This window comes from Penicillium digitatum, chromosome 4 (assembly GCF_016767815.1).
Source record: "Penicillium digitatum chromosome 4, complete sequence".
Classification (NCBI taxonomy): Eukaryota; Fungi; Ascomycota; class Eurotiomycetes; order Eurotiales; family Aspergillaceae; genus Penicillium; species Penicillium digitatum.
This window is the reverse complement of record NC_089387.1, coordinates 2,389,193-2,410,906: the sequence shown is the minus strand read 5'-3', so window position 1 is coordinate 2,410,906 and position 21,714 is coordinate 2,389,193. Positions and strand designations below refer to the sequence as shown.

The window sequence follows — 21,714 nt, the reverse complement described above, 5'->3', positions numbered from 1 at the left end:
ACGCGTGAAAATGCAGTTGTTCTGAAGAAACTACAATGCCAGTAGGCAGAGGTAGCTTTCAGACAGGTGGGGATGGTATGAGTCGATAAATTTACGGCTCAAGATGACTATGTTGATGTCTATCAAGACCGCGCAGAACCCTGGCTCCGAAGATCAAATGGCGCGCGAATCAGGGGGGAAAAGATGTCAAACGATACAGAAATGATTTGGGGATGCTGTACAACAGAAATCCGCACGCGATGATTTGTTAGTTGGGGAGTGGGGGTGGAAGATGGAAGGGCAGCTTTAACTGGAATGATGAGGGAAAAGGAAGAGAGCTTGAGGGCAAAAGGCGATGTTTGGCCCTAGTACTGTGCTTAGCGTGGAAAACAACTAGCCCCACTCAGCCAGTCGCGTGGATCACGGAATCGGCCTTCGAGCCCTTTAATTGTTAAAATTTCTAAGATGAAGAACTGAGCTGAGCAACGAAGAACGGAATAGGAACAAGAAAACGATGTACTGAGATAGGTTGACAAAAGTAGATCCAGCAATGAAGGGCAATACGCGTGAGCATGGCAGTGGGTAAATAAACGGGTTGCTCCGACAACCACAGACGTTTCGGTTTCGTATAGTATCGAATCTCATGTAACATAGAGATCACGTGCATCAGATCTGACACAAGGCGGTCAAACTGGAACCACAGATGGATTCCCGTGACCGGATTTTAGCCACATCCTAGGGGTGTGGCGGCAGGACAGGCGGTGCATGAAGAAGGTCACGTGGTCATAGAACTTTTTGCTCCGGTGGAGAGTCAGATGCATATCTACAAAGCAGAGGAGAGGAGCTGTAGAGTCTTTGTTGGTTTGCTCCATTGCCTTCATCAATCGCTCTTTTCTTCAATAGATTCCTCCAAACCCCAGCTTTCCCTTTTGTCACCCTCATCTTTTGGCTGCAATGCTTCAACCCCGAATTGCCCTTCGGGGCATTCGGCTGCCCTTTAGGTGTCTACCGTCTCTGCCTTCGCCAGTTCGTCCCTATTCGACAATCGTGAATGAAATTGAGAAGAACAAGCCTAAGTCTATCGAAACACCAGTGAATTCGTTTATTGACCCCAATGTCTCGTTCGCTCCTCCCCCAGGCCGCGATTCTGCTGGCATTCAGCTGCGTACCTACACTCCGCGCACCCCCGGTGTGAGACATTTGCGGCGTCCTGTGAATGATCATCTGTGGAAAGGCCGACCAGTGCATAAATTAACGTTCCCCAAACGTGGCCACGCCAAGGGCGGTCGAAACAACTCTGGCCGAGTCACCGTCCGCCATCATGGAGGTGGTGCTAAGCGTCGAATTCGGACAGTCGATTTTCTGCGCATGGCTCCGGGGCCACACACAGTGGAGCGTATCGAGTACGATCCCGGACGCACTGCACACATCGCTCTAACTGCTAGTAAGGAGACTGGCAAGTTGAGCTACATTCTTGCAGCGGATGGCATGCGTGCCGGCGACGTGGTCCAGAGCTACATGTCCGGAATTCCTGAAGATTTGTGGAAGAGCATGGGCAGCACTGTCGATCCCGGTGTGCTCGCGGCCAGAACCGCCTGGAGAGGAAACTGTCTACCGTTGCACATGGTTCCGGTGGGAACCTTAATCTTCAACTTGGGATTACGACCTGGGAAGGGTGGTCAACTGTGTCGGAGTGCTGGAACATATGCTACAGTTGTGGCCAAGGGTAGTGACTCGCGCCAGCAAACGATTCAAGACGAACAGCCGGAGGCTGAAAAGAAGCCCTTGTCGCAGCGTGAACAACAGAAGCAGGAGCGTTTGGCTCAGCACATTACTGTTCGTCTTTCAAGTGGTGAGACTCGGTTAATTCACAAGGACTGCTGTGCTACTATTGGCATCGCCAGCAACCCCAACTACCAATACACCCAGCTCGGAAAGGCTGGTCGCTCGCGCTGGCTCAACATTCGTCCGACGGTTCGTGGTCTGGCTATGAACGCCATGGACCATCCTCACGGTGGTGGACGAGGAAAGTCTAAGGGTAACGTCGACCCGAAGAGTCCTTGGGGTATTCCGGTATGTATAACCTTTTGATTTTGCACCATCTGAACTTCCACGGGACTGACTCTTCGTTTTCACCTCCAGACCAAATCCGGCTACAAGACCCGCCCGAAGTGGAAGATCAACAAGGCTGTTGTTCATGCCAGACCTCGAAACCAAGGAAAACGTCGTCGTGGATACAACTAGAGATGGTGCTGCTTTGTCGAGGTGGCCTTTTCACTCTGCGATGTCTTTGAACCATTTGTACCTCCTCACCCTATACCTCATCCCTACCGCGCAGAGGATGACTGTACGATATATTTTTCTGTTTCTTGACACATTAAATGTCTCATCGTTTCTTCTACCATTCGCTATTTCTTGGGGATGCTTGTTTTGCGCATCTGCCATCTGACTGAAACTCGGGCTATGGGCACTGTACAGTACGATGGCTCGGGGCCAAATGCATTCAAAGCGAAAGAAAAAAAAAGAGTTTTTAGGACGGGTTCATCTCTCTGCACATAGCAAATATACTACATACAACAGACGCTGGCACAAAGCACGGAGTTCTCTGTCTTTGAGTAGCTGTGGATCCCCACCTGGGCAGATGCGTGCCAAGCCTCCAGGCAGTCTCGCTGGTGGGTGGCCCTCTCTGCTAATCGCACCTCTCAACACTCTCGTTGGGAGTAAGTATGGAAATTCAAGATATTCTCATGGATTTAATTAGAATCCGATCGAAACGAACAATTTGGGTTCTTTGATCTAGCTCCTCATTTAGACAAGTCGGGACGGCTCAGCCTCTCCTGATACGAACTTTCACCATCATAGAACTTCCATTTTACATCTCCACTTCGTCACATCTGGCCAACAGTTGGGAGTCCCTGGCTTTTTGACGCGCTCCAGGCTATCCTTATCGCGCCATTTTTCTGCCTAAAAAGCAGCACCCGGACAAACCAGCGTTGACCAACAACTCATCCACTCGAATTACTCAGCTGCTATACCACATCCCGAGATTGTAAGTCTGCAACCAAGCCCGCCATGGCGGCACCTCCGGCGTCCAATTTTGGACCCGAACCGTCTCAATACTCCACAGAATTCGGCCCGTCTCAAATGGGGTTCATGTCTGGTGAAAGTGGCGCCGCTGCTGAAAGCACCAACACCGGAGAAAGCAACTTCGTTCCCCGCCCCAAGCGCATCGCATGTGTTGTCTGTCGGAGGAGGAAACTGAGGTGTGATGGGAGACGACCTAGCTGTGGGACTTGCTCACGTCTGGGGCATGAATGCTCTTACGATGAAGTGCGCAAGAAGAGTGGTCCCAAGCGGGGATATGTCAAGCAGCTTGAAGCGCGATTAGGTACGAAGCCGTTGAAAACACTGGTCACAACTGCTCTATTGGCAGTGAGTTCAGCCGTATCGCTAATGATCATTATCGAATCAGCTCAAGTAGAGACTCTTCTCAAAGGCCAGGATCCGGAACCCACCCAACGAACCTCCCCACCTCAACCCCTGGAGAATACATTCACAGCACCTATAGCCGATGAATCTATATTAGATTTGCCTGACCTCTCGGACTTGGGAGAGCTGAGGGGTATTGGAGGTAACATGGATAGCTCGTTTTCACCTCCTACTGGCCCCAGCGCAGGCCAACCAAGTCAAATGTTGTATCCTCCGCCGCCAACTACCCAGCGGGGCGGCAACTCTCAATGGGACTTGATAAGTCTAGGACTGGAGGAGCCCCTTCCTTCACAGGATGTGATTGATGATCTGTACGTGTTCTTTGCGGCTTTTCACTTGAACTGGTCTCTAATGCAATGGTACTGTCTAGGGATGCTTTATTTTTTGAGAAGATCTATCCAATGATGCCCATCATCCACCGCCCCCGTTACTATGCAGCCCTGAATCTCCCCCCTAATATGCGACCCCCGATCTGCCTGCGTTACATCATGTGGTGCAATGCCGCATCCCTCAGTGACAAATACTATTTTCTACATAATCATTTCTACCAACGGGCACGCAAATATGCTGAGGTGGACGAAATGAAAGGATTCGGAGAGAACATTGTTAGTCTAGCACATTGTCAAACATGGATTTTTATCGGCATATATGAATTCCGAATGATCTTCTTCCCGCGAGCTTGGCTGAGCGTGGGCAAAGCTGCAAGACTTGCACTGATGCTGGGGTTGAATCGGCTTGATGGTGTTGGCCTTGACGTCAAGCAATCCATTTTGCCACCAAAAGATTGGACAGAGCGTGAAGAACGTAGGAGAGTCTTCTGGGGCGCATTTGCCACAGACAGATATTCGAGTGTTGGAACTGGTTGGCCTATTCTCATTGATGAGAACGATGTCAGTATCTCTTTTTGTGAACCTTCTTCACGGAGTAGGCTAACAAAAACTAGATCATGACCAACCTCCCCGCATCCGAAGAATCGTTTACCAAGAGCAAGCCACAACGAACGCTTCATCTAAACGAAATCATCACCGGAGATGGTGTCTCTACATTAGCCCCTTTTGCATGTGTGATGGTTTTGGCAAGTCTTTTCGGTCGTAACCTCGTACACATTCATCGGCCTCAGCCACAAGACAACGATCATGACCTCAATGGAGAGTTTTGGAAGCGCCACAGAAGTCATGACAATATTCTTCTTCACATTTCGCTCTCGTTGCCTGATCACCTTCGATTTCCAAGTGGTATGTCGGACGTGAACGTCATCTTCGCCAACATGAGCATACATGCTTCTACCATATGCCTTCACCAAGCGGCAATTTTCAAGGCCGAAAAGAACAGGATGCCGATGCAGATTACGACCGAAAGCAAGCGCAGATGCCTTGTCGCCGCGAACCAGATTTCGAGCACCATGAAGATGATCAGCCACGTAGATTTGACGAGCGTAAGTTTCTATCGAGCTTTCTTTCCCAACCCTTTTGTACTAATACCTTACAGTTAAATCCTTTCATGTCCTTTTGTCTTTACATTGCTGCTCGTGTCTTTGTGCAGTATCTAAAATCCCGACCAGAGGATTCGAGTGTTCATTCCTCGTTGCAATTTCTCGTCTCCGCTCTGAACGCCATGAAGAACAAAAACCCTCTGACTGAGTCCTTCCTTGTTCAATTGGATGTTGATCTTGATGGAACTGGTATTCGCGCTTTAGACGATAGGCAAAAAGCCAACATGTCTGCTGCACATTCGATGGTAGTAGGTTTTCCCGGCTTATTTCCCAATAGCCAATGCAAGCTAATCTCGTTTTTTTTTTCTAGCAAGCACGCTGCCACGATAATGTAGACTGTACTCCTATCTACAACATCCGCCAAACACAAGGGATGGCGAAGGAGGTTTCTCCACAGTACTCTATCAATCGCGGTAGCAATCAACAGCCTGTGACTACTGGTTTAACGGCGACCCTCCCTAACCGAAATAGGGACTCAACGACACAGCCAACTGCAGGACCAGTCTTTAATGATGACGACACGCGTCTTCTCTTCGGAAGTTCTACTCAGCTGACAGGTTCACAAATGGAACAAGCAGGACAACCAGGGGCCATTATCGACATGGACTTGGACTTTCCACCTGATCTTGGCAACCTCGGCGACAGAAACAACCCACCATCAGACCACCCCACCCCTTCAACCCTGAATTCATCCTCCAACACCTCCTATTCGATTAACGGTCCCGACGCCCCATCGCCCGGAAACAAGAATCAAAAAACAAGTTCTGTGTATTCAAGTCAGGGGTCGGGCCCGTCCTTTGACAAGGCCAATCCAAATATCATGCCACAAGGAAGCACTAACCCGCAAGTCACTGTTTTGGGCTCTATAGCTGGTCGTTTCTATCCAAACAGCTCCGATAACCCATCAGTCGGCACCGGAGCGTCGGGAATCTTTTCCATGCCCTCTGCGTGGGACCTTCCAACCCCAAATCCTGGAACGGGCAATGAGGAATTTGGCGGTCTGAACATGGAGACTTTCAGTGAATCTCAATGGACTCAGCTGTTGAATACTCAAATCCCGAATGAAAATGGGACCAACGCTGTCTGGGAGAACTGGCGGCAATCTTGAGCGCAGCGCGTGGTAGATTATGCTTTCCTATCCGAGGGTCTTGGATGGATAGTCTCCGATGGCAGCAACTCATCAAACTTGAGATTGTTGCAACAAGTGAAGCCTCTATTTGTGCCACTGAATGGAACGGACGACATTGGACCTTTGCGTTCTTTCGGCCCACTCAGTGTCATCATGGCCCTCACCAATTAGGACGACCCATCTACGCCCTTATCAATTCTGGCCGAGAATCTCGTACGCGACTCGAAGCACGTCGTCATCCGATTGGATACTTCTCTTTCGCTTTTGGTTCCCTCCCCGACCCGGGCTGAGATTTATTTACAAGAGGCACCGGCATCCTAATTCCACAAATAATGGAGTCACTTATTACGATATCTTGGATCGAGTGCCTTCTCTTATAAATGTTGGTTCACCAGCTACAGAACTGCAAAACTCTTTGCAATTCCCCTCTTGCCACAAAATTCGAGCAAAGCGGCAGCCTGATGAGCCTCCACTAAGCTCTATTTTTGAACGAAATGACGACGAACGAATGTACGGTTTTTTGGGGGCGAAACTCTTCACTCTGGGGTGGCTTACAAAGTTGAAAATGGATTGTTTGGGGCCTGACAATTCATATTAATAAACAATCTTTCCTAGATTACATCTGAATTCCGAGAAATCTATTTACTTACCTAGCAATTGTTAGGTCTTTTTTTCAATACGTCCATTCATGATAGTTTTTTGATGTTAATCTAGATCAGAGAGTTTCGAGCCAGTAAAAAGCTCACTGAAGAAGAGTAAGTACTATAAGACGCTCAAGATTACAGGCCACCACCAGCAGCACCGACAATCTTCAAGCCTCCAGCACTAGAGCTACCAGGTCCATCAGTGGTAGTCGAGTAAGCCAGCCAATAGCGAGAGGGATGCCACGCAACAGCAGAGACACCAGCATTGATGCCGGCAGTAGGAATTGTGTAAATGCTATCACCAGACTCAGCATGGAAGATCTCCAGTCCATTCCCACCACATCCAAGCTCGTCACATGCGCCCACGATGTAGCGACCATCGAAGCTCCAGCTCACGCCACGGATAGCGCCACCGTTCTCGCTAGACAAAGTACGACGGCAAATCCAGTCAGTTGTGTCCCAGAGGGAGATGAGAGCGTCGCTCCCGCCAACTGCAAGGTATCGGCCTGTCGGGGCGAGCGCAATTGAAAGGCAGGCTGAGGTGTGGGCGTTGAGAGTGTGCATAATGTCGAAGGAAGGGTAGGACATGATTTTGACCTTGCCTTCGCCGGTCGTCACGAATACTTGCTGCTCCGGACGTTCGGGGGTCGGCATGCACCAGGAGAAGGTTGTTGCATTTGTTTGGACGGTCTGAGGGTGAGGGTCGAGAGCTGTGTACGTGGTTGCGCCGGGTGTAGAGGATGGAAGGTTCAGAGCATTGACGCCATCGGGGTGGGTAGTAGGAGAGGACGGGAATTGAACGGAGACGGGGATTAAGGTATCGTCCTAGTTACATATCGCATGTTAGTGACTTTCTAGTGAGAGGGATCAAGTCTGCGGAGTCGAAGCGCTGCATGATTACCTTCTTGCCGACAATCATTGTGCTGCCATCAGCAGACCAGGATAGTGTGAATGCTTCGCCACCAACATCGAGACGGCTCACACATGTCTTGGAGCGCACATCCCAGAAGCGCACTGTACCATCGGCCGAGCAACTAGCCAGCTCCGCATCGCGGACCGGGTTGAAAAGAGCCTTCTCGATACCAGCTGTGTGGCCACGCAATTCGGTAGAGTATCGTACATGAGGACGTTCGGGATTCCAGATTCGTAGAGTGCGATCTGCCGAGCCAGTCGCAATCAGCTGGCCCGTGGGGTTCCAGGCAAGAGTGCGGATCCTGTGGTTCCAGACCATTGTCAGCAATGAACGACAGCACCTGGTGCATATACCCGACTTACGTGTGAGACCCTGGTCCCTTGGAAACAGGATCTAAGTAGTTTTGCGTCTTTAAGCTCCCAAACACGAATGCAAAGTGATCCTTGTGTAGGAGCTCGCGACGCGAAGCGGGCGCCATCTCTTCGTCTACCTCCTCTAGCAATTGGCGCAAGACTAGACGGTTACCTGCATTCAAACTGGCGGCAGAAGTGATAGTAGTAGTAGAAGTGATAGGATCTAGCAGCTTAGGCTTGATGCTATCCGAAGAACGATGGACCGACCGAATTGGAGAGTACTCAGATACCGCCTTAGGGAAGGCCGATACTGCCAGGGAATCCTTATCGGGTGTTACCGCCATCACAAGATTCGCCTCAGGCACCCAATGCTCTCTGTTGTAATGGTTTCGATTTGCGTCCCCAACGTGCGTTTCAATCGCCAGAACGTGTGTAAAGATTTTGGGATGGAAAGATCCTAGGAGAGATTGAGCAAAAATTCAGCAAGTTTGGTTTTGAATGTGTTTCACAGTTTCCCACCTATAAGGAAGAAATGCCTTTAAATCACTACATGTCAAGGAACACCACCAGGAACTACGCCGTAGATATGAGCTTGCTTAGGTTTGAATTGGTGCATTGTCATTTTCTTAGAGTCATTTTTTTGGGTTTAATTTCATGGCCATACGTTCTATGTCTCATACATAGATACTATTCTTATGCATTATGTATTCTTATTCACAGTACATCTTGTTTGTTATACATGAACATACCTAGTTACATGATAGAGCCCCCTAGAGCAAATCTCAACTCAGAAGAACTGAGATTGAGCTCTACCTAGATTCAGATGCCTCTTAGGGGTTGATATGATCGTAAGGCTACGTTGAGCTATTATACTCATTACAAAATTGAGGCAGTTGATGTTTGTTGATACCTTCTGTCTCGTATTCACATATGTCATTCATATGTGCCATTCAGACTCAATATGTCTAGTTCTAGTATTATATTCTTACATGGCTACCTGAATGTTGTTAAAGTATGCCAAATTCCATTTCACCGATTGAACGTGGAAAGTTTGATAGCTGCAGCCTTATGGGTCCGATAAGCCCGAGCTTAATCGAACCTCACCCTTCGGCTGAAAAATTGACCTTTCAGAACTCAAGAACTTTTATTGTCAACGCTAAGCATCACTTTGAAGGCTATCAGAGACACAATGTTTGAACAAGTGGACGATATATCGCGTCGTGAAAAGTGTTTCACAACCATCGCACAGCTGCCAGCATTCATTGACCCGAAGCAGATACCGGGCAAGAGATCGCCCTTTTCAACGATTCAAAACCATGCATTTGTGCACTCCGTAGGTAGCCGGTGGCTTGCTTTGAGAGGCGAATGGCTATTTGACTGATTCTTGAACGTAGGTTGAGGTTATCTTGCCAAAGGAGTTTTACTCACAGATCAAGCCGTCGCTCGAGACCAAACTAGAAAAACCTCGATATGCACGAGTGTTCATGGCTCCTTCAGCTCTGCTTGAGCATGATTTTTTCAATGCATATATCAAGTCAGGTAATTCTGTCTCCGCCATTTCAGTCCAAAAGTTCTCCCACATTTGAAAAGCCGTCAGTTGCACAAGCATCAAACAGCTTTTCTGCCCGGAAGATACAATTTATCCAAGATGGCAATCTGACTTGGGACATAGGGAATATCTTGATGGTATCCGAAGGACGTTCGGGATCGGATAATGTCTTCACACTCCAAGATGGTTCGTTTCCCTAAAGCTGCGGCTGGAAGAGTCTTGTTGTTGCGGAACTGAGAATTGACTCACATGGAAATAGGAGTACTTCGAATGGAACTAGGAAAGGAAATCTATGAGCGAACTGGTCTCACGGGCAAGCCTTTCCGCGGCGGCGGCAGAAAACATGCAAAAGAAAGATTTTGTGTGTGCAAGCAGAGCAAATGGACCGGTTGAACCTTTACTAATCATGTCGTCAGTGGTAGAATTGAACTTGCGGTTGCCCTCGATGCTACATGGCAAGAAAGGCTTCGAAAGAATCGTTTGGGCATTTGCCAATGTTCTGACTCAATCAATGGCCTGGCTCTTTCACGACCTGGAAAGCAACCTCGGTCCAGATGAAGGTGATTAGCCCGAAAACCAAAATGGAAATAGCATGAATTTCACACTAAAAGTCGGAGCAGGAAATAAGCCGATCAATAAAGTTCAACCACAGTTGACAATCTGTGAGCCACAGGAAATTGATCACGAGCACATCATCACTCCGCCGTTTTACGAAAACGGGAAAGTCCTCGAGAAAATGTCGGAAGGTGATCTGCAGGAATATTGTGGCTCCCTTTCTGAGTGGATTGCCATGGTTCAGATGGCTTCTCCGCGATTATCTGGGGAAGATGACGTCGATCCGTACCTGAGTCGTTATGCAGTTCCAGACGCCGATGAAAGCCTGGCCTCTGATTTGATGAGCTTAAGATGGCATGGTTTGATATCGTCCCGTTGGATCATGCAGCTGTTCCTGAATCTGTTGTAAGTTTCGAATATCCCTTGATATAGACGTCGGGCCGTGAGCTGACAGTGTCCAATGAATAGGCAAAACACCAAGGCTAGCAATTTATCTTGGTTTACACTTGCCGTCGCTACTTTAGGTAAAGAAGCTGTGGAAGGAAGGGATGGATTCACGGTTATGGTCTTTCCTGGTGGACAGGCCCGTGAATCTAATGAAGTGTCCAAGGTGAATGGCAAAGGAACCACTGGACCTGGTGGTCGGCTGACTTTATGTTGGGAGTTGATGGGAGCATCAGTGACTGAACCCTGACCTAACCCTGTGCCCTTTGTCGCCAACCCAAGTAACCCATGGCGAGCTTAGTCCAAGGCTTCATTCACGCAACCTCCATCATCTTGCCCTGAACGAGAGCACGTCACGTACTTTCCCACAACTCCCCTTCCTTGTTCCTCCTTCTTCTTCTTTCCTCTCTCCTTATTTTCTTATTTTCATCTTTTCTTCCCTATCCCTTCCCCCACACTTTTCCCCATGCTCATTGTACCATCTCCCCCATTCAATATCATTCATTCACTACAGAATACAATTAGCTGTTTCATAGCCGTTGCTTTTCGAGCATTTCACTCAGCAGTTGACACACATCGTTCATCGTTTCTTATCAATTTTCATATTTCTGCACCTTCCTGGACTCTACATCTCTACCACCTGTACTTTCATTCACATTCACATTTATCCCATCATTCGTTATGGAAGCTACCGTTAAGGAGCCTACCGAGGCTACCCAATTCTTTACCGACGCACTTGCCGATGTGCCTTATGATGAAGACCCCCACAAGGCTCTCTTGGGCCTTGACGAATGGGAGGTACCCGAGTCATTTTACCACGAAGATGGTTCCTGCATTTCTATCTGGGAACTTGCTCATGCCAATGGTAATTGCATCTTATTTTTAGGACCATGGGACTAAACTGACTCGAGTTCCTAGGATATCGCTTCGAAGGAGACCCCGATGAGGCTCCTGGCTCGACTTTTGACAAGGCTTTTGTGGAATTCGGTGTAGACCCCGTCCTTGGCCCAGTGACCCTGGATCACCTGGAGCTTGACCCTGAATCATCTACTCCCGTCATGATTGATGATGTGGCTCCACCCAGCACTTGCGCCAACCAGCAGGGCACAGTCTATCCGCTGGATACCCTCAACTCTCTCGAAAACGCCGACTTGGGTCCTCCCACGGCAGTGGTTCGACTTACTCCCGCCACTGATGCTCCAGCCACCAAAAATGCTCAGGTCATCATTGACACGGCCATTAAAGTCGCCCCTGTCACTACTGCTCTAGTCGCTCCAGTCAATGAACGCGCTTCGGTCACTATTGACCCAGCTGTTCAAGCCACTCCCGCCACCGCTGCCCCGGTCACACAAGCGACCCCTTTAATCAAGTACATTACCCATGTCGTTCCAGTCACCAACATTACTTCCGTCTCCCAATGTGCTCCAGGTATCGTTGGTCCAGCGGCCCAAGTCACTCCTGCCACCTCCGACTCAGCAATTGGAACGGTCAGGGTTTTTGACTTGCCACAAGGCAAATCGCGCCCTCAGCCTGCTAAGCGACCACCCAAGCAGAAAGCCAAGCGGGTCTCCAAGAACAAGCAAGATGACGAGCTGCCCAAAAAACAGAAGAAGACAAAGGCGCAAAGCACTCCACGCAAGGTGAAGGGAAAGACGACCGTTGCTCCAATCACCCCACCTCAGAAGATTGCGCTTGCCCCAATGACTCCTGTCCCTGCCTCGATGCCCCCAGTGACAGGGACCACTCGCAAAACAATGCCCTTTTATAGCCAACAACAGCATCTTCAAATCCAAGAGCTTCTTCGAAATCAAGAGCAGTATCTTCGTACTGAGTGGAACCAGCTTCAACAACAGTCAGGTCATCTGAAACGACAGCAGCCCAGAGATCAACAGCAGCTCCAGATTCACCAGCAGCAGTGTCAGCTCCACCAGCAGCAGATGAAACTGTGCCATCAAAAGATCATGCAGCACAAACAGAAAGTCCGTCAATACCGGTATCAGCAACAGCAACAGTATGAAATGCAACAGCAACAGAAATCTCAAATTCCAGCGGCTGTGCGAGTTCAGCAGCCCACCCAACAAGCGCAAGCTGTTTATCCCACGCCTCCGAAGGAGCGCATGCAGTCTGTGATGCAACAAACTCAGCAATTCCAAGCCGCAGCGGCTCAGCAAATTCAGCAGCCCACTCAACAAATGCAGGCAGTTTATCCCACTCCTTCCAAGGAGCATTTACAGTCTATGATGCAACATACCCAGCAATTCCAAGCCACGCAGGCAGTTGATTACACTCTTTCTAAGGAACGCATGCAGTCTATGATGCAACAAACCAAACAGCTTCAAGCTTCAGCGGCCCACCAAGTTCAGCAGCCCGCTCCACAAGCGCAAGCTGTTTATCCCACGCCTCCGAAGGAGCGCATACAGTCTGTGATGCAACAAACCCAGCAATTCCAAGCCGCAGCGGCTCGGCAAGTTCAGCAGCCCATCCAATCAATGCAGGGAGTTTATTTCACCCCTGCCAAGGACCGTACGCAGTCTGTTTCTTCCCTGTCTGCCGCTTCGCCCAGCAAGAGAACTTTCCAGTTTGTGGAGAACATCGTGCCTCCCAATTTCGTGGCCAACCCAAACAATCATGCCCGATGGGGTGTTGGCCCTAATGGCGACCGATCCTACATGAACGGACCCCAGGCAAAGAAACCACGAATCTCTCGAAAGTAAGATCGCGCAGAGATGGTGTTTGTCTGGCAATCGTGAATTTTTTTTTTATCCTTTTCGAAGGAGCACCATGAAATAACGGACATCGTTGTGAAGGAGAAAATACGGAGGATGTTGACAAGGAGGTCTTTGCGGGTCTTGTGATGTGTAGTTCAAACTTCGAAGGAGAATTTGTTCAAGAGAAGGATTCTGATCACGGTATTGCAGTGGGTACACATGGATTGTAGCCTACCTGAATCAAATTTTCTCAGTTCATCAAGTCCCATTGTAGATTCAATTAATTGAGAGACTGACCATTGAGCATCTTGCTTGTAGCTTGTATGACAACCAATAACCAACAGGGTGTAAAGCAAAGAGAATTCAGAACATACAGGATGCTCAAAAGATTCGCGGCGGCACAAAGTATTAGATGTTAATTGGGAATGGCCGTCTCAGCGCGCCAAGCCATGTGAGATAGTTAAACAGAACGCCTCGGGATGCATTTCAAAAACAGAAAGAAGGGCCTTGTTTAAAGCAGGGTATGCTAGCCCGTCAGATCATTCACGATGTCTCGCAGAATGGGCCGATTTCCAACCACGTCCGTGCCGTTGAACAACTTTGCACCCGTCTTGGAAGGCTTTCGACGGCCGGGCGCTGGTTGTCGGGAGCCCAGTGGGCTTAGTGGTTCACGGGTGATTCGAGAAGAAGGTGACTCGTTCTTGCCCTTACCTTTGTCCTTAGCAGAGCCAGAAGCCAAGGCCGTGCCGGGAGACACGAGCTGCGACTGCGTGGCACAAGAAGGGAAGAAATGCTTGTCTATTGCTCCACTGGGCAGGTTATAAACCCAGCCTTTGCTTTCCACCAGACGCACGTATTTGCAGAGGAGCTCATTGCCATCACGGAGAGTGGATCTGCTGCCAACAACCAGGAGCTTGGTCTGGGCGCGGGTGAAGGCAACGTTGACACGACGCCAGTCACGTAGGAGCTCGCCGACATTGTTTTCAGCATTACTGCGGACGCAGCTCAGGATGATGACCTCTTTGTCCCGGCCTTGGAACTTGTCTGTAGTATGCATTTCTAGATCTGGGGTGTAGCGTCGCAGGCTCTGACGAAGGAGGGAGAGTTGGCTGCGGTAGAAAGTGATCACACCAATATTGCGCGCGGGAATACCACAGGCAATGAATGAATCTACGAGTTGCGAGCAGAGGAAGACCTCCATGTGATTCACGACACGATTTCCCTGTGCTATCTCGAGGGCCGCGGGGCCGATGGGATCGGTGTTGACCAGGCGCGTTTTGGAAAATGGCTCCAGTAAGTCCCGGAGCCAGCAGGGGCTAGTGGGGGTACCTGGGCAGATTTCTCGTTGGGACTGTGACTGAGAATGGGCCAAGTCCTCGACATGGAATTTTCCTAGGGCGTTGATGTTTGGTATGTCCAAAGACCGGGCTGCTACCTGCGGCGTGCCGCATTTAAGACGGCCCGAGTAAATCAGGGTGTTGGAAAGTAACATGATATCCTCACACATGCGGTACTGGTGCTCGAGGTTGACAACTGAATCCGGTTGTGCATCCGAGAGGAGTTTGAAGAGGCTGATGTCAAGTCCTCCTTCCTGGGCCGCCTTATTCTGTACAAGCGGCGGTAATTGATAGTGATCACCGACTAGGATGAAAGTCCTCGCCATACGAATCGGGCCGAGGCAGACTGGGAGCGTGATCTGCGACGCCTCGTCGACAATACAATAGTCAAAGATGCGTTGATTGAAAATGTTATGGTTGACACCGAGGCATGTAGTGGCAACAACCTGCGGCTTTTCGTATGAATCCCTGAGTTCTTCAATGGTTGCTTTCGGGATTGCGGCAAGATCTGCAAATTCCTGAACATCTGGATGAACTTTGGCCGTTGCACCTATACGCAGCACATGAATCTTGTCGTCTCGAATCTTCAGCAGAATGTTGTCAACTGCAGTGTGGGTGTAAGACGTAAGAAGAACACTTTTGCCTTGTGCGACGAGGGCTCTGATGATGTGGGCAATGGTTGTGGTTTTGCCAGTCCCAGGCATTCCAAGGACAAGAGCATAATCTTTGGCGCTCATCACTTTGTCAATGGCTTGTCTTTGATCAACGTTGAGGTTGTCAGGGTCGGAGATATTATGGGAAGATGATGTCGTCTTGAAAGCGGGCGCCTGTCCTTTAACAATGAGCCGTCGAAGTTGTCTTGCTTGAAACAAGTCTTTATCCATCATACAGATGAGGTTGTTTCGAACAATAGCCATGCCGTTACTGAACTCGTCTTTGTCGATCCGATAGACGAGTTGTTCATCTGGGGTTTCCAGGGCAGCAGGCTCTTCTTTTCCAACCTCCATGATTCCCCTAAAAGACTGGTTTGTGACCGCATCGAAGCCTGCTGTCTTTGATCGTGCATTGTGGAGTTTCCGGTCCACCCCAACTTGGATGTGCGACGAACTGACATGGACCACATATCCATTGGCGAGAGCAAAATGGCCCTTTTCATCTGAAATGACAATTGGTTCACCCACGGATATCTGAGATTCAGCAAAGGAGAAATCAGGAAGCGCTTGTCTCTTGACGAACGTATAATGGTAGCGATTTATCTTTGTCCCGGTGTTCTCCTCATACACAGAATGTGGATCGATAACGACATCCCCGAAGCATCGGCCCAGGGCTTCTCGCTCGCTGCTCAGCAACGTCCAAAGTTCTCGCCGGAATTTCACAAGATTGCCCTCTTCTTTGGTCAAGAGTTCATCCCATTTACGAAAAAAGTCTCGATCACCGTTGTTCAGATGCCCGACAGCTGCATCGAAATCCTCGCCAAGTGCGCTGGTTTCACCATTGCCATCCTCGGAGAGCTTGTGATAGATTAGGCAAGGGGTCTTGGCATAGCATCGAATGCATTGACGCGCTTTCTTCAACATTGGTGGAAGCTGCTGCCTTTCGCGAATATAGCCAGCGAGGTGATTGCGCACCTGGATCATCTGGAGCAATTCATGTCGGATCCCACGGATACTGAGTGTTTTCGTCAACTCAAGGTAGTAGAGAAGCCCGAATGTAACATCGATATCTGCAACAATTTAAGCAACTAGTCAACTAGCCGAAAGTGGATTGGGGGGCTTGAGAGATTGTCTCGTCACTTACCATAGCGATCCGACAGGAGTAGAGTGTAGAGGGCTGTCTGGGCCCTATGTGACTGGTTTGTATCCCTTCGTCCGGTTTTGAGCTCTAGCGGAACCACCAGGTTCTTCTCCATTTTATCCTCGTGACAAGTGACTTGTACTGTCGCATCGATGTTGCCTTTAAGGCCATACATTGGGGACCAAATATGCTCCTCTACCTCAAGCAATTTGTTGATACTCAAGTTAAGCTTAGTGTTATTGCGGTCTTCAACCATAGACTTGGCCTATTAGTCTTGGTTAGCAAGATTTCTTGGTCAAAAGAGGCCTCCATCGGCCATGAGACATACCTGTGGTTTGAGATGCAGGAAAGCATCTGCCCAGTCGAGAACAGCAGGCATCCTGCTCATGAGGTATTCAACAGCTTCAGGGATACTCATTTGAATCGAGTACAGCTCTTCAATGTGTCTGCCCATGACAGTTTCAACCAACGTCTTCAATGACTCCATATCCCATTGGTTCGCTTTGAGGGCCTCTTGAAAAACTTCGTGGAAAAACACTCCGAAGGCTTGTGGTCGCTCGAGTGCGGCAATGACTTTGACTCTATCTTGAAGGACAGCTCGTCGCTGGCAGTCCATCGAGTCTGCTACGACCGTAGCAGAAATGAGATGGTCGGGGTGAAGGATGATCATGTGGTTTAAATTATCCACAACGCATTGGCCGGCTGAGTTGAAGTCCCCGACAAGGTGGATAAACGAGTCAGTGCTGCAGGGGGTGTCAAACCACGACTCTCGCAAGACGATAACCTTGCGGTCTTGGGTCTTCTCGTCTTCAACTAGCAACTCCTGGGCTTCAAGTCAGCGGACGGGACTATATCCGGGGCAAGGGCAATATATCCGACCTGCTCTGGCTGAGTACGTCCTTTCGGAGTAACATATGTACTCTTCGTAATGTTAACGATCTGGTAACGTTTGATGGCTTGTCGATCTTTTAGGTTCTATTTGTTTTGACTGTCTTAGCATATTTCTAGAGATTAACCGACTAAGAGTGACTAACATAAGCGGGTCTTCCTTCACCTGCTTGCTTCATAGTTTGCTCAATAGCCTCCAGATCAAAGTCATCATCAAACTCATCATCCGATGATACAACCTCAGGTTTGACAGATGCGGCGGTTAGGGGTTTGCTATGCATACTCCCATTCACCGTGACATTCGTTGCATCTAGCTTTTGCAAAGGTGGCACAGTAGTTGTTGGCTTTGAGAAATTGACCGAAACGGGATTTGTGTCACATTTTGCAAGAATTTCCTGCAAGTTGTCAGGCAGATCATCATATTCATCTTCAAAGTCATCAAATTCATCACGTTTTGTTTCGTTAGTCGTAGTGTCATGGGGTATGGAAATGGAGGATTTGCTGTCCGGAATTGAAATCTTTTTGGGCTGCCATGGGCGAGACTTTTCTGCAACAAGGGCAGCCCAGCCAGAAGACCCCAGAGAAGCAAACTCATTAGACAGATTTGCAGGCCCAATGAAAGGATCCTCTGAGGCATCAGCCAGGTCCATTAGGCCTTGATCAAGATCATCGTCTCCAAACTCGGAGGACGACTCTTGAAGAACAGGCAGTTGTCCCGGTTTTGCTTTCTCAAATTGAAAAGCACATGGGGATTTGGTGGTTTCTTCATCAGCCTCGTGAAGCTTATTGTGCTTCGTAGGTGAAGACGATCGACACCTTCGCGCATCCATATGTTGGCGCAGAGGCGACGATCCAGGTAGACCCGCGTCGGCAGGGGCCATGTGGATACTTTTCTCGATCTTCTCCATAAGATAGTTAATCCTCGAAGACTTTGGTCTCCCAGATTCGACATTGCTGCTGGTCCGTTGAATGCCACGACTGAGACCAACATCTAATCTATTAACTCGTCGTCGTTTTGTTCGAGAGGTGGGGAAATCGGTAGTGCAGCTAATCGCACGTCTCAGCCCCGACGAGTCTCGACTTTTTCTACCTGAACCTGGTGTCTGGGGCGACGAGGAAAAAAGATTCGCGAATCGTGGCGGTGGAAGATCATCCGGGCCATCGACCATGTTTTTATCCATGTAGTTATTCCACAATTCAGCAGCCATATCATGCTGTGGTGTCTTGAAGAGGGCTTGCATTGAATGAAGATCAAGGGCTTCCTTTAGAACTTTTTTCTTATTCCCGTTCGTCGGGGAGCCAGCAGGCGAAGAACTGTGCCGGCGCTTCCTGCGACGACCCGCTGGTGTTTGGGATGAGGTGTCTGGGTTCGAGCTGGCAGGCACATGCTGCCAGATGACATGCTCGACTGGCGTCACCTCCGGGCCTGGTGTGGGATCGAACGAATCCTCGGCGTTACTGATCAAATCCGCCAGAGGTATCCTGTTTCCCGGAGTCTGAGGGCATTCTTCAATCGGCTTTGATTCTTGTATTTGAGGTTCAGGTGCTTTAGCTGCACGAAGCGGAGGACATCCTTTGTCAGAAGACACCTGCATCGGCTCTACCACTTCGTTGGTGCTCAAATTCTTGTGTTTTTTGCTTCCATCGGCTAATTCCGTCACGTCTTTCGAAGTGGCGTCGTTGGAAACCAGTTCGCCTTTTTGGAAGCGAAACGCGTTCAATTTTGTACGTGAGTTTGATGATATAGGGTATGCATTGTTTGCTGCCATTGCTTCGATTCAGAAATATCCAATGACACGTTCAAAATTGGTAAGGATACATTCCGCGGGAATCTAGAGCAGGATGTCGTCAGAGTTTGTGGATATTTTGGGGGGTTTGAGATGAAAGATACCAGTTAAAAGATCATATTCACCTGTTCAATGGTTTTGGGTGTTTGTGCATTTGGAAAAATGAAACGAATGGCGATTCCAACGCCCTGTAGGACGGGCATGGGGGAGAGGGCCAGATGTGATAGGAACGCGTCGCGTGTGTAGTGCTGACACCTATTTCCCAAGGCAGAAATGCAGTTGTGCCTAAAAGGTCAGGTGCAAAAGCGGACAAGAAAATTGCCCAAAGTAGACTAGCGCAATAACTGGACAGCTTCCCGGCCTTTTACGGCTTCAACATCAACCCGCCGAAGCACCCCTCCACTCTCCTACAAGAGGCAACATATCAATTGAGACAGTCTTAGCCACTCAACCCTAAAAAAAATTCTGTCCCTTGTGACTCCCACCAAATTTCTCGCACGCCAGTGTTCTTTCAATCGGCGTCAACCCTCGTTCACCCCCATCTTCAAGATGACTACCCGGCCATTGTCGCACATCTTCCGGGCGCGCTGCTTGCTTCGCCAGCGTCAGAACACCCAAGCATTCTCAACCCGGTCCAGTCTCCGTGCTGCTGATCACGGTGACCATTATGATCCTCCCACCGGCTGGCTGTTCGGTGTCAAGCCTGGCCAGAAGTACGTGAAGGAAGGCTGGGAGAACATTTGGTACTACGGATTCATTGGAAGCTTTTTGGTCGCTGGTGTCGCATACGTCTTCAAGCCTGATACTTCGTACGTATAACCCGTATCCAGACCTAGTGCCTCAACATTGTCGTCTATACCCCTCGAACAACTTGAATACTGACAATTGCGATAGTATACAAACATGGGCTCTCGAAGAGGCCCGGCGGAGACTGGAAGCTGAGGGTATCCTCGAGGACCCCGAAAAGGTCAAGAACTAAACGCCAACTTTGTACGCTGTACATAGAGATCAAAGAGGGACTATTTCGATTTATGCCTGTACTACCTACGACGGCAGATTTGATGTTCCGGTCTCGTTCTTAGACAGGATTTTTTTTTTGCATGCTTGTCTATTTTCGTTTGTTCCTTGTTGTATCACTTTACACTTTTCGAAGTTTCTTTCCGTCATGTTGGTTATAGGTGCTCCGGTCGCAACAAAATGCTTATAATTCGCACTGAGGACATCATGAACTGATCCAAGTCAACGGACATGAAGGTTGACAAGAAGATTCGGCCATGTACGCGGCCTTGTGATGTCGTTTGGGTTGATCGTTCTAGATGTTCGTTTAAATGCACAATCTGTGCCCTTCTCAGTTTCACATAGAGATAGCAGGAAAAGGCCGAATTTGTAGAATCGACTTCTCTATGTATGACCAGGGACCAGGGATATCTGATAGACTATTCGAAAAATGTACCAAAAAAGAGAGCTGGCATTCGCCTAGTCACTGTTCACACCGGGTTCTCAAATCTCTGGATATAGATCATATCTCCGAAGCAACGGCATTTCGCGCCTGATCTTTGCCACGAGATCGAGATCAATATCGGCAGTCGCGATTTGCGGTTCCTGGTGCTCATCTCCCGGATTTGCTACTACTTCACCCCACGGGTTGATGATCATAGAATGACCATAACTTCGTCTCTTCTCGTTGTGAGGGCCTGCTTGCGCAGCCGCAATCACGTATGACTGGGTCTCAATAGCTCTTGCGCGTAGCAAAGGCTCCCAATGGGCCTTGCCTGTCGGAACAGTGAATGCTGATGGATATGTGATGATTTCAGCATTCTGCCGTCTCAATGCCAGACTGATCTCTGGGAAACGCAACTAGATAATCCATGAGTTAGAAGTTGAATCGGCTGGAGTGTGATGTGTGATGTCTGATGATTGATGTCATGTCAACATGCATTGTACTTACATCAAAACAAATACTTAAACCAACGCGCCCTATGGGTGTGTCAAATGGCCTTGGAATTTGTTGTCCCGGCTGGACGCTCCTAGATGGTTCAAGGTTAGCGAATTACAAGTCAACCATCGGATCTAAAAGGAAAAACAAGCTTACGCGCTCTCCTTGAGTACGGGACCACCTTTGATATCAACGTCAAATAGATGGACTTTCTGGTAGGTTTGGGTAATAGTCCCCTTGTCATCGATCCAAATCAATAGATTCTTGAGCCTGCTTTCAGAAGCTACTTCATGAATCCCAACACTAATGTGGATGTTTTGTTCTTTGGCATCTTTTTGTAGGGATGACACAAAGCTAATCCTCTCTTCAGATTGGGCGAGTGAGTAGGATTGCTCTGCCGAGGATGCGATATAGTCCGATGCCTCTGGAAGAAACAGCACCTAGAATATATGAGCTGTCTATCGCAGAGTTGGCAATATAATATGTGTTGTATCACCTTTGCGCCTGCTGCTGCAGCCCTTTGAACCAGCGCCTTGCACTGAGCTAGATTTGAAGTTATGTTGCTAGTCGAGCATATCTGCCCCACGGCCTGTATCAAAGCATGTTGTTAGCCGTGTGGCTCACACCCGATGGATGGGGCAGCAAATACCGCTAAAACCATGGTGATGGAATATTAGAGCATGAAGAAAATCAAAAATTAGTAAAAAAACAAGTTCT

The 21,714-nt window shown here is 48.9% G+C and overlaps 8 protein-coding genes across 8 annotated transcripts; 5 read left to right on the top strand and 3 right to left on the bottom strand.

Annotated features, from left to right (window-relative positions):
- Positions 1–933: 933 nt before the first annotated feature.
- On the top strand, positions 934–2,223 carry Pdw03_0794 (mitochondrial 54S ribosomal protein uL2m; the record flags this gene model as incomplete). The annotated part of the gene is made up of 2 exons (XM_014675160.1): positions 934–2,052; positions 2,122–2,223. 2 exons carry the CDS (start codon positions 934–936, stop codon positions 2,221–2,223), a joined length of 1,221 nt encoding a protein of 406 aa, XP_014530646.1.
- Positions 2,224–3,051: 828 nt separating this feature from the next.
- On the top strand, positions 3,052–6,068 carry Pdw03_0793 (C6 transcription factor Prf, putative; the record flags this gene model as incomplete). Its single annotated transcript, XM_066099715.1, has 6 exons — positions 3,052–3,367; positions 3,452–3,779; positions 3,839–4,358; positions 4,412–4,903; positions 4,957–5,208; positions 5,271–6,068. 6 exons carry the CDS (start codon positions 3,052–3,054, stop codon positions 6,066–6,068), a joined length of 2,706 nt encoding a protein of 901 aa, XP_065957442.1.
- Positions 6,069–6,868: 800 nt separating this feature from the next.
- On the bottom strand, positions 6,869–8,343 carry Pdw03_0792 (WD repeat-containing protein; the record flags this gene model as incomplete). Its single annotated transcript, XM_014675158.1, has 3 exons — positions 6,869–7,558; positions 7,635–7,947; positions 8,009–8,343. The coding sequence occupies 3 exons, from the start codon at positions 8,341–8,343 to the stop codon at positions 6,869–6,871; spliced, it is 1,338 nt and encodes a 445-aa protein (XP_014530644.1).
- An 845-nt stretch (positions 8,344–9,188) lies between these two features.
- Positions 9,189–10,797, top strand: Pdw03_0791 (Ribonuclease P, Rpp40; the record flags this gene model as incomplete). The annotated part of the gene is made up of 7 exons (XM_014675157.2): positions 9,189–9,332; positions 9,394–9,538; positions 9,672–9,734; positions 9,808–9,909; positions 9,965–10,108; positions 10,169–10,508; positions 10,572–10,797. The coding sequence occupies 7 exons, from the start codon at positions 9,189–9,191 to the stop codon at positions 10,795–10,797; spliced, it is 1,164 nt and encodes a 387-aa protein (XP_014530643.2).
- A 431-nt stretch (positions 10,798–11,228) lies between these two features.
- Positions 11,229–13,261, top strand: Pdw03_0790 (Ribonuclease P, Rpp40; the record flags this gene model as incomplete). The annotated part of the gene is made up of 2 exons (XM_014675156.1): positions 11,229–11,412; positions 11,466–13,261. 2 exons carry the CDS (start codon positions 11,229–11,231, stop codon positions 13,259–13,261), a joined length of 1,980 nt encoding a protein of 659 aa, XP_014530642.1.
- Positions 13,262–13,781: 520 nt separating this feature from the next.
- Positions 13,782–19,043, bottom strand: Pdw03_0789 (DNA replication helicase Dna2, putative; the record flags this gene model as incomplete). The annotated part of the gene is made up of 5 exons (XM_066099714.1): positions 13,782–16,315; positions 16,390–16,651; positions 16,715–17,209; positions 17,266–17,361; positions 17,421–19,043. 5 exons carry the CDS (start codon positions 19,041–19,043, stop codon positions 13,782–13,784), a joined length of 5,010 nt encoding a protein of 1,669 aa, XP_065957441.1.
- A 567-nt stretch (positions 19,044–19,610) lies between these two features.
- Positions 19,611–20,040, top strand: Pdw03_0788 (NADH:ubiquinone oxidoreductase, ESSS subunit; the record flags this gene model as incomplete). Its single annotated transcript, XM_014675154.1, has 2 exons — positions 19,611–19,870; positions 19,956–20,040. The coding sequence occupies 2 exons, from the start codon at positions 19,611–19,613 to the stop codon at positions 20,038–20,040; spliced, it is 345 nt and encodes a 114-aa protein (XP_014530640.1).
- A 521-nt stretch (positions 20,041–20,561) lies between these two features.
- Pdw03_0787 (Nitrilase family protein) lies at positions 20,562–21,658 on the bottom strand (the record flags this gene model as incomplete). Its single annotated transcript, XM_014675153.1, has 5 exons — positions 20,562–20,918; positions 21,010–21,088; positions 21,154–21,437; positions 21,494–21,586; positions 21,647–21,658. The coding sequence occupies 5 exons, from the start codon at positions 21,656–21,658 to the stop codon at positions 20,562–20,564; spliced, it is 825 nt and encodes a 274-aa protein (XP_014530639.1).
- Between the last annotated feature and the right edge of the window lie 56 nt (positions 21,659–21,714).